This window comes from Dendronephthya gigantea, unplaced genomic scaffold, assembly GCF_004324835.1.
Source record: "Dendronephthya gigantea isolate DGI-Jeju-01 unplaced genomic scaffold, DenGig_1.0 000000F, whole genome shotgun sequence".
NCBI lineage: Eukaryota > Metazoa > Cnidaria > Anthozoa > Malacalcyonacea > Nephtheidae > Dendronephthya > Dendronephthya gigantea.
Genome location: NW_021163010.1, coordinates 459,796 through 484,770, shown reverse-complemented (window position 1 = coordinate 484,770; position 24,975 = coordinate 459,796). Strand labels below are relative to the sequence as shown.

Below are 24,975 nucleotides of genomic sequence, written 5' to 3'. Positions count from 1 at the left end.
AATATCTATATTAGTCTTATTAGATGATCATATATTGGGAAACATAATATATTTTCAATATTATCAAAAAGCAGTGTTCATATGTGCGCCTGTTTTTCAGTGTTTGTCTTGCAAAGATACACATAAGTTATAACGTCTTAACCAACATCTGCCACTGGCAACGTCAAATAAAACTACACTATAGACAGTAATTGGTTTTCTGGTAAGAAATCGACCATCGATACAGAAAGATGCTAGCTAAATCTGCAGAATTATAAATAGCCAAGCATTTTCCATGCGAGTTCATCGCCCTGAGCCTGAGGATTTCGAAACGGAACCTATAGTTCCATTTTGATAGATGATTGTTTGAAAAATGTCCAGATCATTGAACATATGGACCCAATTAAGTAAATAATTATATATATCTTTTGTCCCTGAAAGTATTTTTGTTTATTATAAAGTTGTACTTTCTTCAGCAAAAGCAATGCACGTTGATTAACTTCATAGAATTTCATAGAAACCTTCTTGGAAAGTGCAGCGAATACACAAGATCAAAAATATTATTCCGAATAAAGTAAGAAGTTTCATTGTGTTTATCTTCAACCGCATATATGCATGGTGCATGAGGTTTAAAAAAGATTGGGCTTATTCGATGGATTTTCCTTGAATAACTGCTGCCACTTCTTCAGCGTTTAAAGTTTCATACTGTAGCAAGGCTTTCGCAAGTCTTTTGTGTTCTGTTGAATGATTTTGAAGAATATTCGTTGCACGTTCATATGATTCCTGGAAACCGGAGAAAGTAAAGATTGTATGAAGGAGTGGGATTTGGGAATGATATTTATGACTGTCTCGGACAATAGAAAGCGATGAGTCTGAACTCAGTACAATATGAAAGCACCTATGCGAAACTGTACTTCAAAAAAGTTAATACAAAAAACATTTCAAAGACTTACCTTAATTAGGTGTTTCACCTCATTTTCAATTGCATTCTGTAATTCAGGACTTAATTTTTCGTCATCATGAATAACGAATGGTCCAACCTAGAGTACAGAAATATACATGATAAAGTGTTGCATAAGAATAATTACAGTTGCCCTATAGAATATTCTCCAAGGAAAGACCAGAAACGACAATATTTCCGTCAATGAATGACGATGGACGAGAATATTGGAAGTCATAAAAAGATGATTGCATTGGGGATCTTGCTTGTGTCTGTGTCTGCGACTTCCGTTTGAAGCTCCACAATTACAAACTTTTGTATATCTTAACTATTATATTGTAATTGTGTTGTTAACTAATCAAGTTTACCTTTTCACTCATGGCATATTTTGTGACCATAGCCCTGGCAATCTTGGTAGCTTGAGAGAAATCACTTGACGCTCCTACAATACGAGTGATTCAGTAACTTAGATTGCTGAGAAATTGTGTTCATGCAGAGAACAGGAAACGTCACTGCAAGGATAATCTTTGTTAAAACTAACCACTTGTTATATTATCACGACCAAATGTAAGTTCTTCAGCTACACGACCACCCATACACACGTCAAGTTTAGCTAATAATTGTTTTTTCGTCCACGATAGTTCATCTTTCTCTGGAAGTTGGGCAACCTGAAACAAATAAAAGTAACTATAACATATTCACAAATCGGTAGATATATCGAACCAAACGTCCAATCTTTATTTTTATATTGTTGAAATAAACCCATATCATGTCAGTAGGGACTGCAGGGTGGTGGATTTAACGCATCTCACATTCTCTATCTCCAACTAGAAGTATGGTTACAAAGTGAAGTATTAAATAAATAACTTACCATTCCTAAAGCATCTCCACGTGGAACTATGGTTGCTTTATGTAGAGGTAAGGCTTCTATGAAAATTCAACATTGAAATAAATGAGTCAAACAAAGTACACATATTTTTACTATAATAAAGATAAAGGACTGCTTCATATGTATTTATATGATGATAAAAACCTGAAGTATAATAAGCGACGAGGGCGTGTCCTCCCTCGTGATAAGCAACCACTTCACGATTCTTTTCTTCAATGTACGCACTCTTTCTTTCAGGTCCTACAACAGAGAACAACTATAATTCAAAGCTGGAAATTGTCGAAACAAATAATATAATGTTCATGTATTATAAGATTTTAGTATAATTTCAGTATTGAAAAATGACCTTTGAGCATTCTGATTGGCTCCCTCAGCAGTAACTATGAGGCAATAGTTACTGCTCAGAGCAGTCTGAGCAGTAACTATTGCTTTTCCCCATAAAAACATGGCTGAAAATACTCAAAATCGTTTTGGAAAAATTTCGGAAGCAGAAATTGAGAACATAAATCAGTTGTATTTATAAATAAAACTTTTTCAATATTGAAATTATACTAAAACAATTAGTCGCCTCGCCTTCGGCGACTAATTGTTAAATAGAGCGGAGAATGTACATACCACTTGTAGTATTTATATATAAACATGGACATGCACTAGCTTACCCATGATAATTTTATCTCTGGCATAATCCAAATGTTCATTGGTAACACTAACATGGCCATCACTGGCAGCCTTCAAGGCAGCTTGATTCACGAGATTGGCGAGGTCAGCACCTACGAATATAGAACGTTTATAAAAATTATAGCCCTAACATGCACATTTTGCAAAGACACAACAATATAACTTGAATACACTCACCCGAAAAACCAGGTGTCCCTCTGGACAAAGTTTCAAGACTAACATCTAAACGAAAGAATTCCAGTTGTGTATCCTTTGCAGTGTGAAAGACCGCGGGTATAGGTGGTTTTTTAATGAGCTCTCACCAAGTGAAAGAACAGTAAAAACTAAGAGTTTCCTTTGGCAACATGCGTTCAGTAATATATTTCGGTCAGTGTAACTTAAGCAGCGAGATCTTACCATCTGACAATTGTACTTTTCCCAGATGTAACTCAAGAATACTCTTGCGTGCTCTAACATCAGGCATGGGAACTGTCACGCGACTGTCAAAACGACCAGGTCGCACTAATGCCCTAAAAACATTCCAAAATTTGTGCAAGATTGTTTAAAAACATGAAAAAAAGCGTTTCATAACATGTACATTTTTATTATAAAATGATCGACTTACTTATCGAGAATTTCTGGGAAATTCGTGGCACCAATAACGACGATACCTTCAGTCTTATCGAATCTAAATGATTTAACGGATTTTATTAGGAAATTTACGAAAGCTATTTCCACCAGAGATATAAAACAATTTTAAGTTAACCGTGCATGGTCTCATTTTTTTTATCTTTGAATGAAACGTCTTACCCATCCAATTCAACGAGCAGTTGATTTAATGTCATCCTTGAATAAGGTTGGTGATCACCAACACTTCTCGTTCCTCCAATTGCATCGAGTTCATCAATAAATATAATACAAGGTGCAAGTTCCTTCGCTGCGGCTGTGTGTGTTGGATAAATAATGTTAACTGTACTTACGTTTGGACTTCAAAATTGCTCTACTCATGGCTAGTGTGAGAGTGCTTCTATGAGAGTGCTTCTATAGCATAGTCTTAGCCTACATGCTACAGCGTACTCACCGAACAGGTTTCTAACTCTAGCTGCACCCACACCAACAAACATCTCATCAAACTCCGCACCGGAACAAAAGAAAAATGGCACTCCAGCTTCGCCGGCTACAGCTTTTGCAAGCAATGTTTTACCAGTACCTGGTGCCCCAACCAGCAATATACCTGAATGAAAACACGGAGTAATAATGATTTTCTGACAAAACCGTTGACACCCTACAAGGCCCAGTCTCTGACCGAACGCGCATTTCCGATAACATGGCAAGCTTCAACAACAGCAGTCGTACCTGAAGGTAGTTTTCCGCCAAGTTTAGTGAACTTTTCTGGAGATCTCAAAAATTCCACAACTTCTCTCAACTCTAATTTTGCCTCTTCCACCTGTATTAGTAGTGTTGCAGTATTTTGTTATAGTTACTGTAGCTTTGTTAGTATAAGTAAACAACAGAATGTATAATGATCTCATGCTATCCTATAAACTGCATGTTTCACTACTTAGGATTAATTTCCTCAACTAGCTGCTCGCGGTGAAACCGGTATTTTTACGTGAAAAGGAACTCACCCCCTGCACGTCTGAAAATTTCACTTTCTTCTCAGAGCTATCAGGTTGTACTTCCTTTTGATTTGACGTCACTTTAAAAAAGAAACTTGATCCGTGAATATTTTGTACATGACGTTAAATGGGGAGACAAGCACATACATATAAACATAAAAAGGTAGGTGAGACTGTCGCCGGTGCAAGCTAGCGGGTGTCTGCAGGGGGAAATTAACAAAGGATGAACTAGGTCAGAATGAACTAGGTCAGGATTAACTTACAATACACATATCAGTGAATAATGAACATACTTCTCATTTGAAGTTGTGCCTCAAGCACAGAGACGATAAGGAAAAGACCAATAAGGAATCTTAAAGTATTCCAAAGTTGCTCTTTGAAAAATGAACCTGCAAAAATTGGCAAAATGTGTGATGTAGAATTCTGGGATTGAAGAATTTTCAGTCCAGATCTGAGCCATGATCAACACAACTTACGTTTATCATTGTTAACAGAAACAACAACAGGATTTCCTTCACTTCCTAAACCATTTGATGTCTCTTCTTGAGAATTTGGATGTGATGAGTGAAATGGCTTTCCCATAGCCTGAAGGAAGACATGAAGACATAAACATGAATAACTTATTTCTTTACTCTAACAGCTGTGTTTATTACAATATATGCACATTGCTAATACAAGGAGTTTCAATGTATAGTTCAGCAATGGTTATTTTGTAAACTGGATTGTGACTACATGAACATTTCCTGGTAAATTACCTCATCCATTTCTTCACTGTTGATTTTATCAGTCAATATCAAAGCCTTCAAACAAATAAAAAAATGGTTAATGAATATAATAAATATTGAAACATCAAATTTGATCCCAATACTTCAAGTGAAATACCTGAGTGCTATTCATTATATTGGTAAGATTTAGTGTATTTTTTTACTTAGTTGTTCATGTTTTTACATTACACTAGTTGTGATTTCACAGTTATTGCATAAAATAATTTGTTTCACCAGCATTGTGTTGATAGCCACCATCTTTCAACAAATGCTATGCATATACCTTATAATATTCACGATAACAAGCTTCATTGTTTTTATATCTGCCACTCCTGTATCTACGAATGACATAATGGGGATCTTCGCTGACAATGGCCTTAAAAAACAGAATAATGCGTTTGAATCTTAAAAATTAACAAATCCTTGTACTAAACTGTCAACGATGAACACTGCTTTTGTTCTTAGGAGGTTGGACAAAATATTTTAATAAATGTTTGCTCTCTTACCTTTAAATACTCTGCTTGTGCATCTGCATCATTTGGGTTATCATTGGCTCTAACTTCGAGTTCATGTATTTGACCTGCTGTGTACGTGAACATTGAACGAACACTCATCGCTGTCCAGAGAGAAAATAAAAAAACACATAATGTAGGCTAGTATGTGGTTCTCTAAGATATATACTGAATATTTCATATGTGAGCTATCACACATCACAATTAATAATACACACACCTAGCATCTATAGTGCTAGAATGTGACATTCAGCTTTAAATATTTACCACAAACAGTGAATTTACCTGTTGGTTTGTGATCTGACCATGATAAGAGTGGTGGTAGCATGGTATGTTTTAGTGTGGAACTTGACCTCAGGAGTTGAAACCGTGGGAAACCTAAATTCAGGATAACATTTGTTAAATTAAAAATATATATATTAATAAGTTCTTGTATGTGAACATTTTTAGCAAGTTGTTTTAGCACGTAATTCAGCAACATTATGTAATACCATGTTTATTTTCATAAAAAGACTGTCCAGATGTATGGGAAACAGTCCACGATGAGGGTAGATCATGGTCAAGTGTTGATCGCAGAAGAGGTAGAGCAAGAGGAGAGCATAATTTCTGCCAGCCATCTGGGAGATCTTTAAGTATTGCTGTCACCAACAACTGATTTGAGACCTATAACATTAAGCAACATCTATTGCATGGGTATATTCTCTACAGGCCTTTTCAATGTTGGAAACTTTGAAACACAGTATGTGTGATCTTTATAAAATTTATTTAGCTATTTTTTAGGCATTTTTTGTCCAATATCTTGCTACCATGGTTGGTTTTTCCCTATACTGACCTGACCACAGTATTTATCAGCTTGTTTTTAATACTGTGGTCAAGTCAGAATTTTTATTGCAAAGATAATCAAGTGTGTTACAACAGGAGCATAACATACAATGATATGTATGATACGTATGCAGTAGATGTTGTACCTGTTTTGAACCTAGTCTTTTCTGGATTGCTTTCTCCTTCTTGAAATATTTTGAATATGTTAAAACACCAGCCCACACTGATGACTTTAGCTGGTACAAGTGACTTGGTAATTCACTCAGGTTTCCAAGTACCTAGATGTAGAATAAGGAGAAGTCACTGTACGTTGGAAATAAGATGAGCATTAGTTGGTTTTAGTTTTGGACTGCCCTATTAAAACCATGAATAAACGAGCCTTTGCAATGTTATAAATAAGTTAGGACATCAGTATTATGGACTGTTGAGCAAGCTAAAATTCTATATCTGATCATAAGAATTTGTTACAGAGGACTTTCATTATAAACAAAGTTCAAACACAATAAAAACATGTGTCTGACTCTCTCACCTGAGAATTAAAACCGTTCATTGAGAACATAGCTTACGAGAGCTATTTCTCCAGGAAATGGGAAAAAAGGATAAAAATGTTAACAACTTAGTTATTCCATAGTCTTTTCCATCCAAAATTCATAAACTTATATATTTATTTCAAAAAAATTTAAAATTTAATACTTCGTAATGTGACCATTGATTTTTCAAGCAAATTATCTAATCTAGTTCCAGGCCCCAAAATCTCGTCCTCTAAACTGGTGACGTAATATTCACCAAATGACGTAATGTCAACCGTAATGTCGTAACTAGAGCTTGCCATCCTTCAGAGAAAGGGAATTTCGAAGGAGAATGTAATTTGAGAGAAATAAAGAATTTAAAAATCAAAGTCAATATCATCGTAAGTCAAGGGTTTAGATCTGCTCCTAAGACGCTGTGCGATGCCCATATCATCTTCCTTTTCGACTTGATTCTCACTCTTTTTGGCTTCATCGGATTTTTTGTTAGATGTTCTTGTTCTTGATGGTTTCATTCTTGGTTTTGTTAGATTTCCTTTGCCTCTGCTAAGCTTAGTATTTTTACCTTTTTTTCCCTTCTTTTTACCTCGATTTCTCGTCTGTATTTTATTTAATTCCTGGTTAGATACAGGTGGGAATGTTAGAGGTATACGGTGATTTGCAATGTGCCAATCTAGGAATATGTTAGGATCAAGAGGTACCCATGGTACAAATTTCTCATACTCAGTCAACGTGTGTTTTGAGTGAGCGTTATGAAGATCGTAGTTTGCCGTCTTTGCCTTTCCATCATTTCCATCATCGATAACTTCATACACACAAATGTGTATATCTTTAGCCGCATGAGATAAAATATATTTTCCAGGTCTCAATATTTTCTCCAATCGCGTTAGAATGCCATGAATCATTTTCATTGGTTTAGCGGGATCAAAGGAAGAAAGAGTTAAAATGTTTGATTGATTTAGGACATCCATTTTTAACAACTCCGCTGTTATAGGATTAATCCTGGCACAAATCAAGAGGGAATCTGGATTGATGTAAGTATTAATCCACCACTTTGAAGCTTCACTCGTTGTTATCTTTTCACATCCGTACGACAGCTGATATTCAGGTTTCACAAATACATTGACTGGGTGTAAAGAACCTTTGCCAGATTTATTTGCTTGATACATCAAACCACAATCAACTGTGCGGATTAAAAGGTTTAAATTACCAAATATCCATAAACTGTAAGTGAATTGGCACACTGTACAACCCTTGCTCTGACCAACAATGTTTTCAGCAAAGCTCGTTTGTTTTTCGTTATCACCGACACTACATTCTGACACTACATTTCCCCTGGAGTTTTTAAGACTTTCGACATTAAGTTCCAAATGATTTTCACAGATAACTGAATCACAGGCCATATCCGCCGTCTTCTGCATCTCTATATCGACTGGCTTCTTAGACTTGTCAGTGGTAGATGAAGCACTGTGGTTGTCCATGACTTTCTTTAAAATACTACACACCTCGCTGTGGTAGTACACGATATTTGCTTCTCTTGGATTCATAGATTTCGAGGGCAAAGGGTCGTCGATCATAATTGACTTTAGGCATTCGGAAGTCGTCATTTTGGAGCCTGGAAAGATAGTGATAATGTAATAAGTTATGAAGTATACAGGGATTTAATCTATAGAGACGGTAATCAGAGCCTGGATTTAGTTCATTGTATGTGTTGGCTACGTTCTTGCTAGTGAATATGTGAAATTTCGTTTCATTCGCTCAGCCCTGGCCAGCAAAAGCATTTAAATGTTTGAGAGTGATCTCCATTCGAAACAGTGGTTGAAATTCCTACTAAAATCCCTCAATTGGGTGCTGCATGGTTAAATCATTGTCAAACACTTGTCACTACTCGATGTATACGAGTTGTTACGATATCTGATTGGCTGAACTATACACAGTATATCAACTTATGTTTCAGCTAATATACAGCTCAAGCTTATGGTATAATATCAACAATATATTAGGTACCTTGTGACTGATCAATAACAGTAATTGGTAGTTCCCAGTCGTTCTCGTAATCTGGTGGATGATTGTCAATCAAAGTTCGCAATGCTTTATCAGTCAACACAAAATGAGCGCCGTTGTCGGTGGCGAAGGCGCATGCTGTTGAATCTTCGTAGATCTATTAAACATAAAGTTATTTGTGATAACATATTGGTAAAATTAGGATTTTGGTAGACAATGGGATACTTCGTGTTGTTCAGTTTTTTCAGTTGATTTACGAGCCTATCGGCGTTAAGAATCAGCAATTGTTCGATTGAAAAGACTTTCTTAAAGAACATCTTTTTGTACAAAAGAGGTACCTTTAGTTTAGAATACAAACCTGACATTGAATCGTAGCATCAGTCTCCTTGGTTTCATGAGATAACTGATATTTTGTTTCGATATTCGGTAAAGTTAACAAACTTTGTCCCTTGAGAAAAAACAAAAAGGTTGTTTTACTCATCTTTAGATTGAACTGATAGCAGGGGGGGGATTTTTGACCAGGAAAGCAACTGGAAAAGCGTGGCAACTCTGAGAGGGGGGAAACCAAGAGTGGGAGAAACTAGGAGAGGGAAGCAACTGGGAGAGGGAGGCAACCAGGAGAGGGGGGCAACCAGGAGAGGGGGGCAACCAGGAGAGGGTGGCAACTGGGAGGAGGCAACAACGGAGAGGGGGAACTAGGAGAGCCTGGAGAGGGACGGAAACCAAGAGAGGGAAGCAACTGGGAGGCAACCAGGACAAAAAGGTGAATACTCACTGATGACTGCTTCAATGTTTGTTTATAAGAAAGAATTGGATCATTTGGAAAAACTGCACCAGAAGACAGTCCAACTGTTTGAAAGAGGGTGTATAACCGCTAAAAAATAACAAAATAAACAATAAATTAGATTTGTTTTATTATACACATAAAACATTTGTACACTACGGATCACTTAGTCTTGTTATTGTCCAGGATATCCAGTGATGGTGATTATTTGAAGAATACTCACAGGTAAATCTTGCTGAACCAGGCATCTTTGAGCTTCAAGTAGATTCTTAGAAAAAAACAGACACAAAATATTTAGTGTTAACCTTTAAGACGTACAATATCTGGTTCAACCTCAGGGTTTGAACAACACCTCAATTTTCTTTTTAACTTGTGGATGAAGGAAGTTATAGTCATCTTTCATTGACAAGGATTGTTGTTGAAGAAACACCTGGAAATCTTCTTGTTCTGATGATAACCTCCACATAAGATTCTGAACAAAATAATAACACCACATTGAAAAGTTTCGCAAATAAATAAATCTGAGAATTACATATACCTGAGGAAAATGAAATGAATATGTTCAATGGAAGATATCCTGCACACATGTAGTACCTGTAGTTTATTGAGATTCTCGGAGCTAATTTCTTTCCCAGTAATATATTCTTTGTAGACATCAAGAAAATATTTGTGTTCCTCAATGGACAAATCTGATATTTTGGGATATGAAATGTGAGGTTCTGGTACTGCAAAGTCACAGGAGACACTATCTTTATCTACAAAATGTCAAAAAACTAATTGATTATCCATTCGTTCAATGTGTTTCAGTTTATATAAGTAACCTAATTATTATTACACTTCGTGCAATAGTTTTTTTTTATAAAATTATGACCAGGGATTATAAGTAAGTCAGGTATGATCTTATTTATTATAGGAATTCACCATCTTGAAATTCTCACCTTGTTTGATGTCATTTTTCTCCTTTTTCAAGTCATCATGTTTAAAATATTTTTGCAATGAATGACTCTTAAATGCCGCTTCTGTAAGCGTCCAGTTAGACAACTTTGCTTCAGCATCAAGCCTTTTCCTATAGCAAGTTATAAAATCAATATCTTTACCTAGTTTTGACTGCTAATAGTCAATAATTTTCATATTAAACTTGCACTGCAGAGGAAATTGTCATTCATGTGTATTAAATTGTGTACCTCAGTAACCTCACCCTGTGTTACAAACTTGTTTATAAGAGAGGTTGGGGACTATTCCAGAATTTATATTTGTATATCATTCTATTTGCCATATGGTAAACTTTTACGTTTGTTTACTGTGTATAAACACCTCCACTTTATAATTTGAATTCTTACCAGTCAATGACCTCCGAGGCCTTCATATTCGACTCTCCCTCTGTCTGACAAAATACACTACCACACAAATGACAAATCACGGTTAACAGACAAAGCTGTGGAGAAATGCGCAATTTACTCCTGTTGAGTATTGTTTAGTACTGTATCGTCTGTATGGTAACATACTTTCAAAAGAAGTAGCGTTTTCTAGTTTCTACCTCTTCTTCTTCTATTACGAAGCGTTTCTCCAACGTTCTTCAAGACTTCAACTTCTTCTTCAACAAATTATGGTGATAGACTGCTGACCAGACAGACAGTTGGCACTTGGTGACAAGAGAATTAGAGAAAGTCACTGAGCCCAGGTTGATCAGAGAAGGGACTGGTTGTATAAAACGCTTTTTAAACTGCAATTTGCGTATTTAAATCTTTAATGTACGAAAATACTCCCGCTTTGCCTCTCATACCGGTCAGTACTAGATGTAAACATATTTTCTCAAACACAATGTTTCATACTGAACAGGATGTTTAAACCTGGAAGTATTAACAGTCACAATTACCGGATTGTGCATATTCCAGGTGAGATTAGGGGGCACTAATCTTTAGATCCCCTTCTTGAACGAGTGTAAAGTTTGACCAGATGACATTTTTTATAAACAGGGTTAACGGAGGACTCAAGATTGTAACAATGACGGATATTGCAGATTTTTTAAACACCCTGCAGAGTGTGTGCAGAGTTTGTTAACCTCAACAAATTATAGTTGTTGGGCAAAGAGTTAAAATGTCGCTGAATGCATTGTGTGTGAAACATTGATCAGTTTGATTAGGGTGTGGCTTATACCCTACTAATCTATACAAAGATCATATCAATGCTGTACGCAATTATTACTGTTGCTAATCAATTGAGAATACGCGTGCAATCCCAAGCACTATTGCAATTGATTTTTCATCGAATGCTCCGAAGGACGCCTTAAGCCTGACTCAAGAGTTAATTAAGCCAGTTTGGAATGTAATTTTCTAACAAGATTTAACTATTTTTACAGTGACGTGGGGCGTGAGCTAAGCATATTTAACTAAGATTTCCGGTTGTTGGTCGCCTCCTGCAAGCAGGCTCCCGCTGTAACGTAGCCACTGGAACTTAAAATTTAGAATTTTGCTTGAGTTTGTAGTTGTAGTACCTGGTTTGTCATTGTGATTTAAAAAACATGTATATTATATAGCCTTAGCATAGAAAGAATTGATAAACCCAGCCCCGTCGAAGGTTTATGGTGTTCACTTGGAGGCCAAGTTAAAGGTCAAGGCTTTCAAATGAATATTTACGCAAGAAAAATACTACTTGCCGCAGTGACCATCAACTGATCAACATGCATACAGACATGTATGGAAATGATTAATCTTAAAATGAGTGTTTAAAAGATGTTCAGATAAATTACACATCTAGTTCTTAGCTCGGTACACTCAAAACATACTGAGCTGTGATAATCAGAAGATATGCTAAACTTCGTACTCAATTTAGACAAGATTATATAACTAAAAGTGTATGACTATATACTTCATGTATTTCAACTAAACATATCACCGCATGTAGCTTTTACCATCAAGGCAAAGTTGACAAGAAAGTCCGCTTTTGGTCTGAATTCGTTTAATTTGCATGCAGTAACTATAGCCCTGTTTACACTACACTCAATTTATCGGAACGGCACAAATGGGTACCCGTGCACTGTTTTATTAGTGTTCAGGCTACCGATACAAAGGCCGAGCACAGATGAAATTGGTACGGGTACGGTACCCGTGCCGTGCCAATAAATTGAGTGTAGTGTAAACCAGGCTTATATATAATATAGCCCCGTTTACACTATCACACACACTCGATTTATTGGCACGGCACAGCTAAAATGTGTACCCGTACCAATTTCATCCATGCCCGGCCTTTGTTTTGGTAGCCTGAACACTAATAAAAGTAGGCATGGTACCCAGTTTAGGTCGTACCGTGCCAGTGAATTGGGTGTAGTGTAAACGGGGCTTTTAGCGAGCGAAACAACAGTCATGATCTACTGATTAAAACTGGATTAGTTTCAGTAAGTTTGGCAGAAAAAAGTTTAAGCCTCTTTAAAAATAGCACCAGTAAAAAATGAAGAGACAGAACTAACTGCTATCTAAAAGGAACCCATTTCAAACTAAATACAATTTAACAAAATCCGATATATTATATGTCAAAATCGATATTTATCTGGGAGAATTCACTTGATTCCACATCGTTTGCTTCTTGAAACATAATTTTATGTTGACTGATTCTGATCTCCTATTGTTTCTACATACGATTGCATAATGTTACCTGACCTGTGAGTTCACATATTGTAATTATATCACTCAAAAAAACGGTTTCAAGGCAGGCGATTCGGAAAACACCGACTGGGCATACATTCATTCACGACACAGGGTACAAAAATTCTCCATAAATATCACAGTGCCAAAAATAGGTTGTGCATAGTGCCTCAAAATATTCAGAGATTTAATAGTAGCGGCCAGTTGTAATATTGGAGAATAGTCCAATAAGTCATTGATATTATTTCCACTGGTTTTAGTACAAAATTCAACTACTAGTCTATGGAGGTTATTTTAGATACTGGGCTTTTACTGGCAACGAACGGGCTAGAAATAATTTGTCAGTATTTGAATTTCTACGGTAGCTCGCCGTACTTTACGATAAACTGAATTACCGAAGTAGGTATATACAAATGCACATGAGTCAAAAACAATTATTCTTCAATATAGCTAAATATTCAAAACAGATTTCACGAGGAATTTAATTCTTATCGCCATGTGGTTAAGCCTGTTTAGAACTGCTAAGATACAATTATACAAATACAAAGATATATCAGTAGTCAACCACACAAAACAAATTTTTTAACGCCGGATTTATATCAATTCGCGTATAACAAGAAACAGTTAGTGTCTCGTATAGTGAGCGTGTAGTTTATGCGAACTTTGCCAGCTAACAGTTCTGCGGTTTTTGTCTCGCTTCCAAATTCCAATAACGCAGGTAAGAAAATAATTTATATTTCATGTATAGACCCCAGACACAAAAGTTGGGGAAGTACACAATTTTGAAAAGAAAACCTAAGTGGAAAGGGGTAAATGGAATTCGTAAAGAAGTTATTTTTGATGGTCGGCAAATTTAGAATTATTTCATCACAGAAGCATACTCACGGTGCTTCACATTGTCGGAAGTTTTAAAAAAATAATACCGGAGATGAACTGAGTGACTTGATATGTCTCATATGAAGGCTTCTGCACGACATTTGTCGTTACGAATGACACGCCATGCAAGCACCTTGAACCTATTTGTTGTTAACCAATCAAATGCCAGTACTGTTCCCTCACTGAAGTATCATAATACACACTTTGAGTACACGCACAGCTTGAGACAATCAGACAAATTCTTGTTCATAATTTGTCTCTCCTAGTGGAGTTACTATTACCGGCATAAACCATCCCTTGCTCTTTTCGATGTCTTTCTGGATTTCTACCATCAACGAATCATATTAGGTAAGGGTACGATGCTAGATATGCCTGCGCGTGATTTATGTTAATATTATAATACACCATGTTGCGCACCATATGAAATCTTTCCAGCATGGCACAGTGCGCTATATATTATGTCGAGTTGATTTTCACGATCTCATCTATCTAAACTATTTTAATGATTTGTTGAAGCGCACAAAACAAATATTTTCACTCCGAAAGGAAAACGCAGCAAACGTAATGTTTGATTTATAATCAACGAGTAGAAACGTTTTATAATAAAGTATTACTACAAATAGCCTGCTTGATTAGTTTATCCGTACTTATTGGTAATCATCGTTTGCGTCGTATTTGACAGGAATTGGTTTTGGCAAAGATAGTAACAGCGCAGAGAAAATAAACAGTTCAGGGTATATTACGAATGACTTTACTTCATCTCAAAGTTGTAATATCTCACCAAAAAGACGAATAGGGACTTTATTTAAAGTTAAACAATGTCAGACAAAAGACAAGGATATCGACAAATTGTGGATACCTCTCGCGTATCGTCGACAACTGATGTGGGAATGGAACAACGACAGCGGTTGTTTCCACGTTCTCCAGCCCTACAAAAATCTCACACAGGAAGTTTAGAACGTGTTGATGAAGAACCAAGCACTATTGCGGATTCCTCGACTGACCACAAATATAAAGCAGAAGAAATGTTTCACAGTCATCATGGAGAGCAAACACATTATGCGCATGACGGACGTTTTAAAAAACCAGCGCAACAAGGATACTTTCGTTTCCCTGAGACGCCACCATATTATGAAAATAGATACGCTTGTGGGAATTCCATGTGTAGAGAAGCTCACTATTGTTATGAACATCATATGAACTCATCAATTCCTATGCCGCCCAGTCCATACAATTGTCATCCTAACATTATGCGCCCAGTTTGTCGAACATCGCCTTTATTTATGAACCCAAATCACATAAAAAGTGCTGAACTACTACGACCAAAACCTGAATGGCCAACGAGTTATCGAACGACAAATACACCATCAACCCCGGCGCAATTTTTAGCTTCCCTATCTAACAAAGACAATAATAGTATCCCTCCCTCAACAGCTACTTCGTTGCGATCGAGTAATTTAGACAATTTTATGCATCCTTCAACCTTCCCAAGTCCTAGACAATCAGCGCGTTTAGCGCGGAAACGGGCGATGTCATCTTCACCACTCTCTATCGATTCAATCGATATTAACAGCTTAATTCGTACATCCCCAGACTCGTTAATTGCCTATATCAATGCACCAAGGCTTTCGTCTGCCGGTTCATATGGACATCTTAGCGCAAATGGTATAAGCCCTTCACCTAAACCACCCCGTTCCTCCTCAATGCGGTCACCATTAATTAGTTGCTGGCAGTCCACGTCGACTGGTAAAAGTACAAAGCCACAATTCAACCATGCAAAGCCGAGCTCTGAGGAAACGGCGCAAACGATTAAGAAAGAAATATCGACGGAAAGGCAAATAAAGAGAGAAGAGGAAAGCATGATGGTGGATGGTGAAGAAAACAAATTGCCTGCTGTCAGTTCACCAGCGGAAACGGATAAGGTGCGTTAATTATTTGTCCGTCGTATTTTTTATTTGCTTTACTACCAGAGAGCCGACCAATTCATTTATTATTGTTTTGTCATATCATTATTCACTTATCAAATCAGTTACATACACATTGATCTGTATATTCTGAATAGTAGCTTACTGTAGTATAAGTGGTCAACTTGCCACTATCTAGCAACAGCCAACAGATGGTGTCCATCTTTTCTGTGAGAGACGAACAATTATTTTCATCAAATGACAATGAAGTAGGGATCTTGTTAAACGTTTATTTTTCTTGCCTCTATTTAAATGCCCAACATCGCTCAAGTTATCCGAACACTACTGCCTTTAAATGTTTTTGTCATGACTGAAAGTTTCCTTTGGTTGCGAGGAGGTTTTGCTTATGGAATGAGACGAATTAGACGCTACTGATGTACATAGGTTATAAAGGTTGAATTACTTCTTCACTAATCACTAGTATGCAGGCATTATAGCGGCTTTTTAGAAGAGTATAATGATATTTTTATTGTGTGGAAATCACAAAAAGAGCTAATTGCATTAATATCACTGGCCAATAGTAAAAAGGTTTCTGCACTGGATTTGTCTTCAAGTGTTCTCCTAAGGAGGAAAAACAACTTTTTTTCTAAATTTCATGGTTGGGAAATAGACAAGGAAACCTGAATTTTGCAGCCTGCATACATGGTGGTATCCCGAAGTATTAGTGGTTTGAGAAAATCCCCTGCATGTGTGGTATATTATCGGATTTGACAAGGTTGTATAGATGTACGGATGCAACTATGGCAATGGCAAAAAGTACAGGAAATATAGCGTATAGTATAGAAGATTAAATCTTAATAACCTTTTTATCTTAAATCCTTAAAACTATGCTCTACCTCAGATATTTTAACTTTGACGTAAGCAGTTGCTTATCAAAAACAATAAATCATTTGATAAATGTAATGCTATATCGTTTCATAGTTTATCTATAGGGGTAAATAATACAGCTATACCACAGAAAGAGCTCGGCAGCACAGAACGCCTTGCTCTCTTCAACACACGCCATCTGTGTCATCATGAAATGTATGGACTGTGTGGGGAATTTAATTTACGAGAATATCCCACATTTGAGGCCTCGTTATGGTTGATCTTTTTAGAGCGTCTATATTTTTCAAATCTGAGTGAAGTGAATTGATCAGTTTTCTTTCCTTATTCTGAGTGTTGAAAATTAACAAACATAGAATGCCTGACTATGGGTATAATGCTTTGCCCAAATTGTTTTGCACTTATATGTAGAGTAAGGTGTTGACAGAAATTGCGCATTCAAAAAATACAAGTTGTTTGGGTTAGAAAACAAATTTTGTCTGAATTGTCGTTATCTTGAAATTTGATGTTTCAAAATAAAGATAAATGCGTGAACGCAAATTCATTCTTTCAGCTAGCGGGGTACTGCCCCAAAAATCATCGAAAACGCTTAAGACTGTGCTTATTTAAACATTTTGATGAAATTTCTGATTAATAATTCGTTTAAAAGCATTTTCTGGCATTACTTAAGCCATTCTTATATTATTTCAGCACGGAACAGAGAAATCAAATTGAATGCCTACTAGCATAGGAAATTAGCAAACATTCCTTTCATTTACTAAATATTTAAATTTTTGATCGAGGTCAGATATCAAGAGCCGACAGATCTCCTCACTGACAAATATACTCACAAATGAAATTACGTGCCATTCCAAGATGGCGACTGAAAGACTGCAGGTTTTTTTTATGTAGAATTAGAAAAATTGAAAAAAGGCCAATGAAAAGAATAATTCTGTCCTCCTTAGTCACACGGCGCGCCTTTAACATAGGCTATATGCTCCGAAATTTTGCTCAATCAGTAGTTGCCTTTCAGTCGTTTAAAAAACATTGTTGTAGAATCTAGATGAGCAATGAGCAATACTAGACGAGATTCATCTTTATATTCCTCGAGCTTTGTCAATTCTATATCAACGTAGCTATTGTTTCAATATATGCACTTTATTGGTTTCAGTTCAATGATAGTTGAATTTTGTTACGAGTAATTTAACACTTGAATTTGTGCAATTTGAATTGGCTCCAAATTATCTCTGGAGTTATCTTACTCGATAACTCGATTATTGTTGCAATGATAAGGATTCATCTGAAGAATGAGTAATTAGGTCTATATGTCTGTAACACTAATTTTATTACGGTTCTGAAACTAGGTTATTAGAGATTATATGTTATTCATATCGGTTAGTTCAATGTCATTGAAGAATATGTTGTACAGAAACCACGAGCTTGTAATAAACGATTCCTATAAGCTAGATAAAGCAAAATTCCACCAACTTGCAACAAAATCAGATTTCAACGCATAATAATTAAAAATGGTGAAAAATGTTGGATCACAATCCTTGTTTTTATATTTCTGAATAACATGCGTTTAATTCAGGTTTTGTTGCGTGTTTCTGCAACTCCGGTGCTCGAACTACATTTTCTCCTTTTTCCTGTGAGGGCTGAAAAAAACAATCAATTAATAAAGAAGCGGTTATAAGTGCATTGCCGCAGTACCATATGCGATTTATAAACATAGTTCCAGTGCTGGAAACTTAACCAGACTTTCTAAGAGCTTTCATTTCATCATCTTTATCACGCAGTGCAAGTTTTTCATAGTTCTTACCAAGGTTACAATTTGACCTGACGATATCATTAAACACACAGGAACAGGGCGCAGTCTAAAAGATTGTATTCCGACTGGACGCCAAATGAAATTGGGCACTGTGCCCAAGAACGGAAACTGCCTCTAGCGATAGTACTTATCAATGTCACTGTTCTTTGAACTTAAAGTCGAGTAAGAACATTGTTTGTCTGAACGTAACCTTAGACATCGTTTGTAACACAAATAAATTTTGTTTATAGCGCGAGTCAGACGCTGAGAATGAGGAGAATAATGAAACAGCAGGAAAAGATGAAAATAATAATGAATTCTTATGCTTATGGAAGGATTGTAATATTCTGTTTCAAACACAAGATGAACTAGTAAAACATGTGAACACTGATCACATCAAGAAAGAAAGACGAGATTTTACATGTCATTGGGTAGATTGTCAGCGAGAACAAAAGCCATTCAAGGCCCAGTATATGTTGGTTGTTCACATGAGAAGACATACCGGAGAGAAGCCAAATAAATGTACAGTAAGTAACATTTAGGTGTCATTCATTACTTCACTCTTTCCTTTCCAAGAAGTGACGGAATATCTTTTAATTTGATAATTAATTGTCCTGACATATGTATTACATTGGTTTTTTACTGTATAATATTCTATTGGAGGTCTTTTTGGATGACTCTTGTGCAGATCAGATCATATATTGACAAACCTTCTTATTCTATTCCAGTACAAAGGCTGCAATAAAGCTTATTCCAGATTGGAGAACCTAAAAACACATGAAAGATCTCATACTGGCGAAAGACCGTATGTGTGTGAATTTGAAAACTGTAGTAAGGCCTTTACCAACGCCTCTGATCGTGCTAAGCATCAAAACAGAACTCATTCCTCCGTGGTAAGCCTTTAACCATATAACTATCTCTATGTAGTGCGAGGGATCACGTGATTTTCTGAATTCAGCTGTTTGGCTCGTTGTATTTCGCATGGCCTACACATGTGACACTCTAGCTAGGCTTTGATAAATATTTAGCCATTAAAAGCCTCCAGCAGAGAGCCCATATAGAATTCGTCCGTACTGAAAAACGTCTCGTGTGAATGATCCATTTCTAAAGAAAACAAATTGCGAATACAGTCAACCTAATGCAAAAAGCGAATGCTAGTGGAGAACGTTTCAATTTAATTTTATTGAATGTTGTTTTTTCAGAAACCATACGTATGTACAGTTGCGGGTTGCACCAAGCGATACACAGATCCAAGCTCTCTCAGAAAACATAAGAAGACGTGCCACCCAGAACATTTCGCTGGGGCGAAAAAGGTCAGTTTTAAACGTTCTTTTCTGCCGAGGTTACAAGTCGAGATTTCGTTTCCTATGCTAGAAGGCAGTAAATGTACAATCGTCGTGGTAAACAAGCCTAAAGTTTTCGTACTCAAGTCGTACTTTCTCGTTTTCAGCCGAAAGTCGACGAAGGTAAAGGTAAACCCGGCAATGATGCTACGAAAAGCAATACGTCATCAAAACCCACTGCGAATAATTCAAAGGGAAAACAAAATCATACCTCGAATAACAACAGCAACCAAAATGGAGATCCATCCAGTCCTGGCGGAAGAGATCAGAAAGAGAGCGGACAAGGGAAGAATATATCAAATCTGCCACGTGGTGACTTTTCCCCACAGAGCTTCACTGGAGATTTAACCTCATCGTCTAGCTGTATAGACAGCCCACATTCAGCAAATATTGTATGGGACGAACATGAAGAAAACACTACGATTCCCCAAAGTAGGCCAAACAACAATCAAAATAAGAAGAGTGTTTCCCCTAAATCACCCCAGGCGGTGGTTCCTTATCCGTTTCAAGATATTTCAGGCCCTCCACAAGAGGTGGGAGGGGAAGTCCTTGTTGAAACTCCAGTCGTGCCTAACCAATTCTCTCTTCCAACTATCAATAAACAGAATGAAGTTGGTAAGTGGATTGAAGATGTCACCCAGAGAATGAGCCATGTTGGTCGATATCCCAACGACTTGAGGGAAAATCTCCAAGTTGATAACAGTAGCCGACGTTCGAGCGAGAGTGGCGTGTCTTCATACATCAGTAGTCGACGTTCAAGCGAGATGAGTACGCTTACTAGACCACCACACGGTGCAGTTCCACCACTAGTTGAAGAGACACTAGAAAGCATGTATCCACCCAACAAACAAGCAAGTGATGCCCATCAGATGCAACAACAACTACCAAAACTGAAACAATGGAGCAATAATCCTAGACGCCACGAATATTTCGATGACGTGGTCAGACCATCACCTATACCACCAGACACCTTCCATGCTGATCAAAGACGGTCTAGCAGTGGATACGGCAGCCATCATAACCTAGCTGTGATTCGAAGCCCTGTTTTTCATAAAGTACCCATTCAGAACCCCAATGATCCAGCGCCTAATAGAAGAATGAGCGATAGTATAATATGTGAAGCCGATAGTTCAAACCGATATTTACCTCTACGCAACAACATAGGACCGAGACGAAGCAGTGAGCCCGCAACTCATTATTACTCTAATGAATTCCACCCGCAACATTATCCGCAAAGGAGACCAAACCCTCCACCCATGCCTGATATTACATACAGACAACCAAATATGATCAACAACCAAAGGTACCCACCCCGTCCTCAACCTCTAGATAGAGGACAAAAGCTATCACATTACCCATACTCAATGGAGACACCTGGCAACCAGGATTACCTTTACCCACCCCACCCTCCCACTCAACCTCAAGGGCCTAGGGCCCAGCAACAAAAAGGTTTATGGCAATATGAACAACATATTAACCAGCAATTACTCCAGGCAAGAGACCAGCAAGAACCAAACAACTGTATTCCTGGTCAAGCGTATTCCAATGAACGAGTTATGAATGGGCAGGTCCCGGCGAACAATGGTCGAGCTATGAATGGACCAGGCAATGAAGGCTCGTATGAGTCGATGCTAAATGGTATAAGTAATCTAAACACGAATGAAGTTGTAGAAGAATCTGTTTTACAAAATAGTCCGTCCAACATGGTAGTAAATGATATGAACACTTTATTGAATTCCTTGATAGAAGAAGATAGATATTTGGAAAAGACTCAAGAACATGGCAATATGTCCGCCCTCTCGCATATATTTTAAAACATCCTTTTCCAGGAAATCTATTGACAACGTTTTAAATAAGCAGATTTTGCGGCCACGGGTCATTTGACGCCAAAACTGACAGTTAGGTTACAGTTATCTCAGAAGAGTTTTTGAAATATTGCGAATGAATAAACCGTTGTAAGAAAACACTCGATACAACAGGACCTTATCTTTTTTTAATCTTTTTTTCCTTGGGCATTAGAAATATGTACATAAAAATTACCATAAAAAGTTAAACGTTATTGTCTATATTAAATGTGTTTTGTACCTAAGTGCAATGTGAACAGTATAAATATCTTTAGTCTAATACAGTATATGTATATTTTTTCTTGGTATAGTAAAAAGTTTCCGAAAGCCATTTCTGAGTTTCAGAGCGAATCTTTTTGTCAAATTTAAAGAAGAAAGAATAGAAAATCGTACTGAATTGGGCAATTAAGACCAGTGTGTATATAATTATCATTCCACTCGGCAGAGTCCGTTTGTCTGCTCCTAAATTTAAGACGCAATGAATGCTTTCAAAATGTTAGAAGAAGTAAATCAACCCTATATACACGCATGGAGATAATCATTCCGAAATTGCAACGGAATAAAACATTGATAGATAACATTCGATCTACTGCGAAGTTTTATATTTAGTCTTATAGTTCTATATTTTATAAGTCTTGTAGTATGTTTTGTCCTACAGAACATCTTAGATTGTTCCTGTTAGTAATTCCTAATTAGGAATTTCAATTTTCTGTGATCTGTGGTCAACCATTTTACTACTTTAGTTCAAAAAGGAATTTGACATCAAGAGAGACGTTTACATCAAATCTCAAGGGACCACAGAACGATTGTCAACTTTACCTAAAAAAAGCAAGTTTCATATAAGGATATATCTGCTACTAAAACAGTCAAAATGGAATATTAGCTTTAGGTTTTTACAAGCTTGCAACCCAACCCTCCAAAAAATTAGCTGGATTTCTGCTTCAAACCAAGAACAAAGGTAGAAGAATCATGGTTCTGATTGAAACATAGCTACTACCCACTGAACTGTGGTCTTTGAAAACTAACAAATCTGAGGCAAAACTTCACACACATACCTATAAATACAGAAGGTTTTTGACGAAGCCAAGGGGTATTTCTGCGAAATCCATATAGACCATGATAACCAACGATTGGTTTTGGATTTTCCATAAACATACTGTGTCCTCTTATGATTTCTTGTGAGTTTCCTTGTAAATATTTTTTTGGAAATATTTGGTAAAGCATCAGATTGAAGTTCAATCAAGCTACTATCAGCAGCAGCATGCATTAAGCTTTGTATGCATCAAAAGCTGCAAAATTTGCATTTGAGAAAATCTGCTTTGCAGCATGTGATGTAGCATTATAGCCCACATTGGGATGATTCTTATGAACTCTCATTATTCTGCATTACCTGCCCCATTCTGATTCCTTAAGCGGATGTTGGTTCCCATGCTTCCAGTTATGTAAAATCTATCCATTTGTTTTCCACACAGAGAATCTCCTTGATTCATATCCTGTATTAGTTACAGTAAAATGCTTGTGATGATGGGGCGACAGGTAAGGTAAATTTAGAGAACAAGTGTAAATTTACCATGTATTATTTTAGGGAGGTTTTTGCTGGACAGTATGCAGTGCACATGTTTTTCAGGAGGATCTGGCCCCCAGGTAGGCATAGCATCACAGCCATTTGATTTGGGGATTGGTTTTCTACTTTATCTCTACAGTGGGGGGGGGGGTCTCATTTATAACGGTTAACCCCCCTTCTCATGTCCAAATTAAAAAATATTTAAAAAGGTCATGGAGTTGTAAAAGTTTAAATTATCCCAACAATTTGTAATGTTGTTTTCACCACCTAGTTAGTTACATAACTCACATTGTACCACTAAAATAAACATTCAGATTTTAAGGAGGCCATGGTGCAGGGGTGTATTAAACTTTCTAAAGAATATTACTCCTGTTTGAGTAGGACATTTACCTGACCAGTTTTTTTTAGTATTTTTTGTATGGTAGGAGATTCAAAATATCTTCTAGCAAACTTGTCTTTCTGGCCATTGTACGGTGGGATTGCCGTTGCCATTTTCGGATTAGCACGTCCAGAATCATCAGAAAGCGTGCCCACAAAAACACAGTCCAGGACGAACGATTTCTCTAGTTTTCTTAGTTCAGCATCAGATCGTTCAGGTGGACCATACTTCACACAACGAGCTAGCTGATATTTTGGCGTAGATTGAGGCATATTGCTGTGCAGTTTAGATATGACCTTTAGGCTTTTTCAGATTTGTTTACGCTAAATAATCTATGGTTACCACTGGGTTACTATGTTTACAACTTTTTAAAGGTCAACTCAATCAAAGAGAAAATTTAAATAATTACTCTTTATTAAATCTTTTCTTTTCCAACTTTTCATTTAGCGACACTAATTTTCAGAAGTACATATATTATATTCAGTGGAAAATTACAAACAAACTATTCCAAGATTGTTTTTATGACCTCCATGTGAAGTACATTGCGTCGAGTGGAATGTTTTCCGACGTTTTCCGACGATTACCGAAATAATTCTCAACTGTTTCTCAATAATTTTTTTCTGACTGTTGCGAAGTTATTTCCTAGAAAAACATGTTCAACTTTATGTATGGCCGCAGTTTGCTAGCAAGGGTGTACGAGAGAGGTTTTGCATTATCTTTGATGGCTTTCAGAACTTATAAAGTGAGAACATCGATAAGGCGGCGGTGTAGTGGTTGTCGTTTTGTAAAGAGAAGAGGTGTTCTACGTATCATTTGCAAGGAAAATCCACGGCATAAACAGAAACAATCTGGGAAGGAAAAGAAGTTTTTATAAATATTATGATCTACCAAGAAGTGTGCATTCTTAAGATGTTTCTACTTCATGATGTAGCTATTGAAGTGACACAGTACAATGGAGATTATGGAACATGGTGAAGAACAGTGGGCAAATATTTTACCCAAACATGAACAGACTAAATCAAGAGACTGGAACAAAATACCAGATTCATTTGTGAAATATCACAACAGATTCTTCATTTCAATCATTAGTCCCACTATCCTGTTACCAGAGTTTATTTTTGTCTATGCCTAAGGTCTGCCAATAAACATTAATACAATGTATTCAGTCAAGTCTACACACTGAGCTCTTGCAGTGATGATGTATCACAGCATTAGCCCACTATGAAATTGTAATGAGTCAATTTTTAAGATAAATA

The 24,975-nt window shown here is 36.8% G+C and overlaps 4 protein-coding genes across 6 annotated transcripts; 1 reads left to right on the top strand and 3 right to left on the bottom strand.

Annotated features, from left to right (window-relative positions):
- Positions 1 to 15: 15 nt before the first annotated feature.
- LOC114516384 (ATP-dependent zinc metalloprotease FTSH 4, mitochondrial-like) lies at positions 16 to 6,802 on the bottom strand. Its single transcript, XM_028535848.1, has 23 exons — positions 6,712 to 6,802; positions 6,329 to 6,460; positions 5,852 to 6,023; positions 5,646 to 5,738; positions 5,355 to 5,464; positions 5,132 to 5,224; positions 4,840 to 4,884; positions 4,561 to 4,669; positions 4,378 to 4,473; positions 4,094 to 4,164; positions 3,822 to 3,912; positions 3,547 to 3,699; positions 3,276 to 3,408; positions 3,091 to 3,153; positions 2,883 to 2,995; positions 2,664 to 2,708; positions 2,468 to 2,578; positions 1,953 to 2,048; positions 1,791 to 1,846; positions 1,461 to 1,587; positions 1,288 to 1,361; positions 933 to 1,019; positions 16 to 762 (listed from the first exon to the last, which is right to left on the bottom strand). The coding sequence occupies exons 1-23, from the start codon at positions 6,739 to 6,741 to the stop codon at positions 625 to 627; spliced, it is 2,238 nt and encodes a 745-aa protein (XP_028391649.1). The 5' UTR covers positions 6,742 to 6,802; the 3' UTR covers positions 16 to 624.
- Positions 6,803 to 7,038: 236 nt separating this feature from the next.
- LOC114516396 (little elongation complex subunit 2-like) lies at positions 7,039 to 11,086 on the bottom strand. 2 transcript variants are annotated; one of them, XM_028535863.1, is made up of 10 exons: positions 11,035 to 11,086; positions 10,838 to 10,932; positions 10,436 to 10,563; positions 10,092 to 10,252; positions 9,850 to 9,969; positions 9,721 to 9,765; positions 9,489 to 9,587; positions 9,072 to 9,161; positions 8,717 to 8,870; positions 7,039 to 8,324 (listed from the first exon to the last, which is right to left on the bottom strand). In XM_028535863.1, exons 2-10 carry the CDS (start codon positions 10,861 to 10,863, stop codon positions 7,069 to 7,071), a joined length of 2,079 nt encoding a protein of 692 aa, XP_028391664.1. In that variant the 5' UTR covers positions 10,864 to 10,932; positions 11,035 to 11,086; the 3' UTR covers positions 7,039 to 7,068. The 2 variants fall into 2 exon arrangements, with proteins under 2 accessions (XP_028391664.1, XP_028391655.1); XM_028535854.1 differs by having other exon boundaries at positions 10,838 to 11,080.
- Positions 11,087 to 14,235: 3,149 nt separating this feature from the next.
- LOC114527603 (zinc finger protein GLI4-like) lies at positions 14,236 to 21,918 on the top strand. Of its 2 annotated transcripts, XM_028549337.1 has the most exons (6): positions 14,236 to 14,362; positions 14,697 to 15,936; positions 18,841 to 19,116; positions 19,318 to 19,482; positions 19,792 to 19,902; positions 20,040 to 21,918. In XM_028549337.1, exons 2-6 carry the CDS (start codon positions 14,833 to 14,835, stop codon positions 21,744 to 21,746), a joined length of 3,363 nt encoding a protein of 1,120 aa, XP_028405138.1. In that variant the 5' UTR covers positions 14,236 to 14,362; positions 14,697 to 14,832; the 3' UTR covers positions 21,747 to 21,918. The 2 variants fall into 2 exon arrangements, with proteins under 2 accessions (XP_028405138.1, XP_028405211.1); XM_028549410.1 differs by lacking the exon at positions 14,236 to 14,362 and having other exon boundaries at positions 14,691 to 15,936.
- On the bottom strand, positions 21,912 to 24,256 carry LOC114527868 (uncharacterized protein C17orf98-like). The gene is made up of 4 exons (XM_028549611.1): positions 23,731 to 24,256; positions 23,167 to 23,269; positions 22,832 to 22,963; positions 21,912 to 22,595 (listed from the first exon to the last, which is right to left on the bottom strand). Exons 1-4 carry the CDS (start codon positions 23,989 to 23,991, stop codon positions 22,564 to 22,566), a joined length of 528 nt encoding a protein of 175 aa, XP_028405412.1. The 5' UTR covers positions 23,992 to 24,256; the 3' UTR covers positions 21,912 to 22,563.
- Between the last annotated feature and the right edge of the window lie 719 nt (positions 24,257 to 24,975).

Excerpts from the sequence above, each read along its gene's own strand:
- LOC114516396 (XM_028535863.1), bottom strand. The coding sequence starts at position 10,863 with ATGAAGGCCTCGGAGGTCATTGACTG. Across the intron at positions 9,588-9,720 it reads TGGTTCAGCAAGATTTACCT|CGGTTATACACCCTCTTTCA; the intron begins GTGAGTATTCTT and ends GTTATTTTTTAG. Across the intron at positions 8,325-8,716 it reads TGTTATTGATCAGTCACAAG|GCTCCAAAATGACGACTTCC; the intron begins GTACCTAATATA and ends CTATCTTTCCAG.
- LOC114516384 (XM_028535848.1), bottom strand. The coding sequence starts at position 6,741 with ATGTTCTCAATGAACGGTTTTAATTCTCAG. Across the intron at positions 6,024-6,328 it reads AAAGACTAGGTTCAAAACAG|GTCTCAAATCAGTTGTTGGT; the intron begins GTACAACATCTA and ends TTAATGTTATAG. Across the intron at positions 1,020-1,287 it reads AATATGCCATGAGTGAAAAG|GTTGGACCATTCGTTATTCA; the intron begins GTAAACTTGATT and ends TCTGTACTCTAG.
- LOC114527868 (XM_028549611.1), bottom strand. The coding sequence starts at position 23,991 with ATGCCTCAATCTACGCCAAAATATCAGCTAGCTCGTTGTGTGAAGTAT. Across the intron at positions 22,964-23,166 it reads AAGGAATCAGAATGGGGCAG|GAAACTCACAAGAAATCATA; the intron begins GTAATGCAGAAT and ends AATATTTACAAG. Across the intron at positions 22,596-22,831 it reads AAAACCTTCTGTATTTATAG|GTAAAGTTGACAATCGTTCT; the intron begins GTATGTGTGTGA and ends TGCTTTTTTTAG.
- LOC114527603 (XM_028549337.1), top strand. The coding sequence starts at position 14,833 with ATGTCAGACAAAAGACAAGGATATCGACAAATTGTGGATACCTCTCGC. Across the intron at positions 19,483-19,791 it reads ACAGAACTCATTCCTCCGTG|AAACCATACGTATGTACAGT; the intron begins GTAAGCCTTTAA and ends TTGTTTTTTCAG. Across the intron at positions 19,903-20,039 it reads ATTTCGCTGGGGCGAAAAAG|CCGAAAGTCGACGAAGGTAA; the intron begins GTCAGTTTTAAA and ends TCTCGTTTTCAG.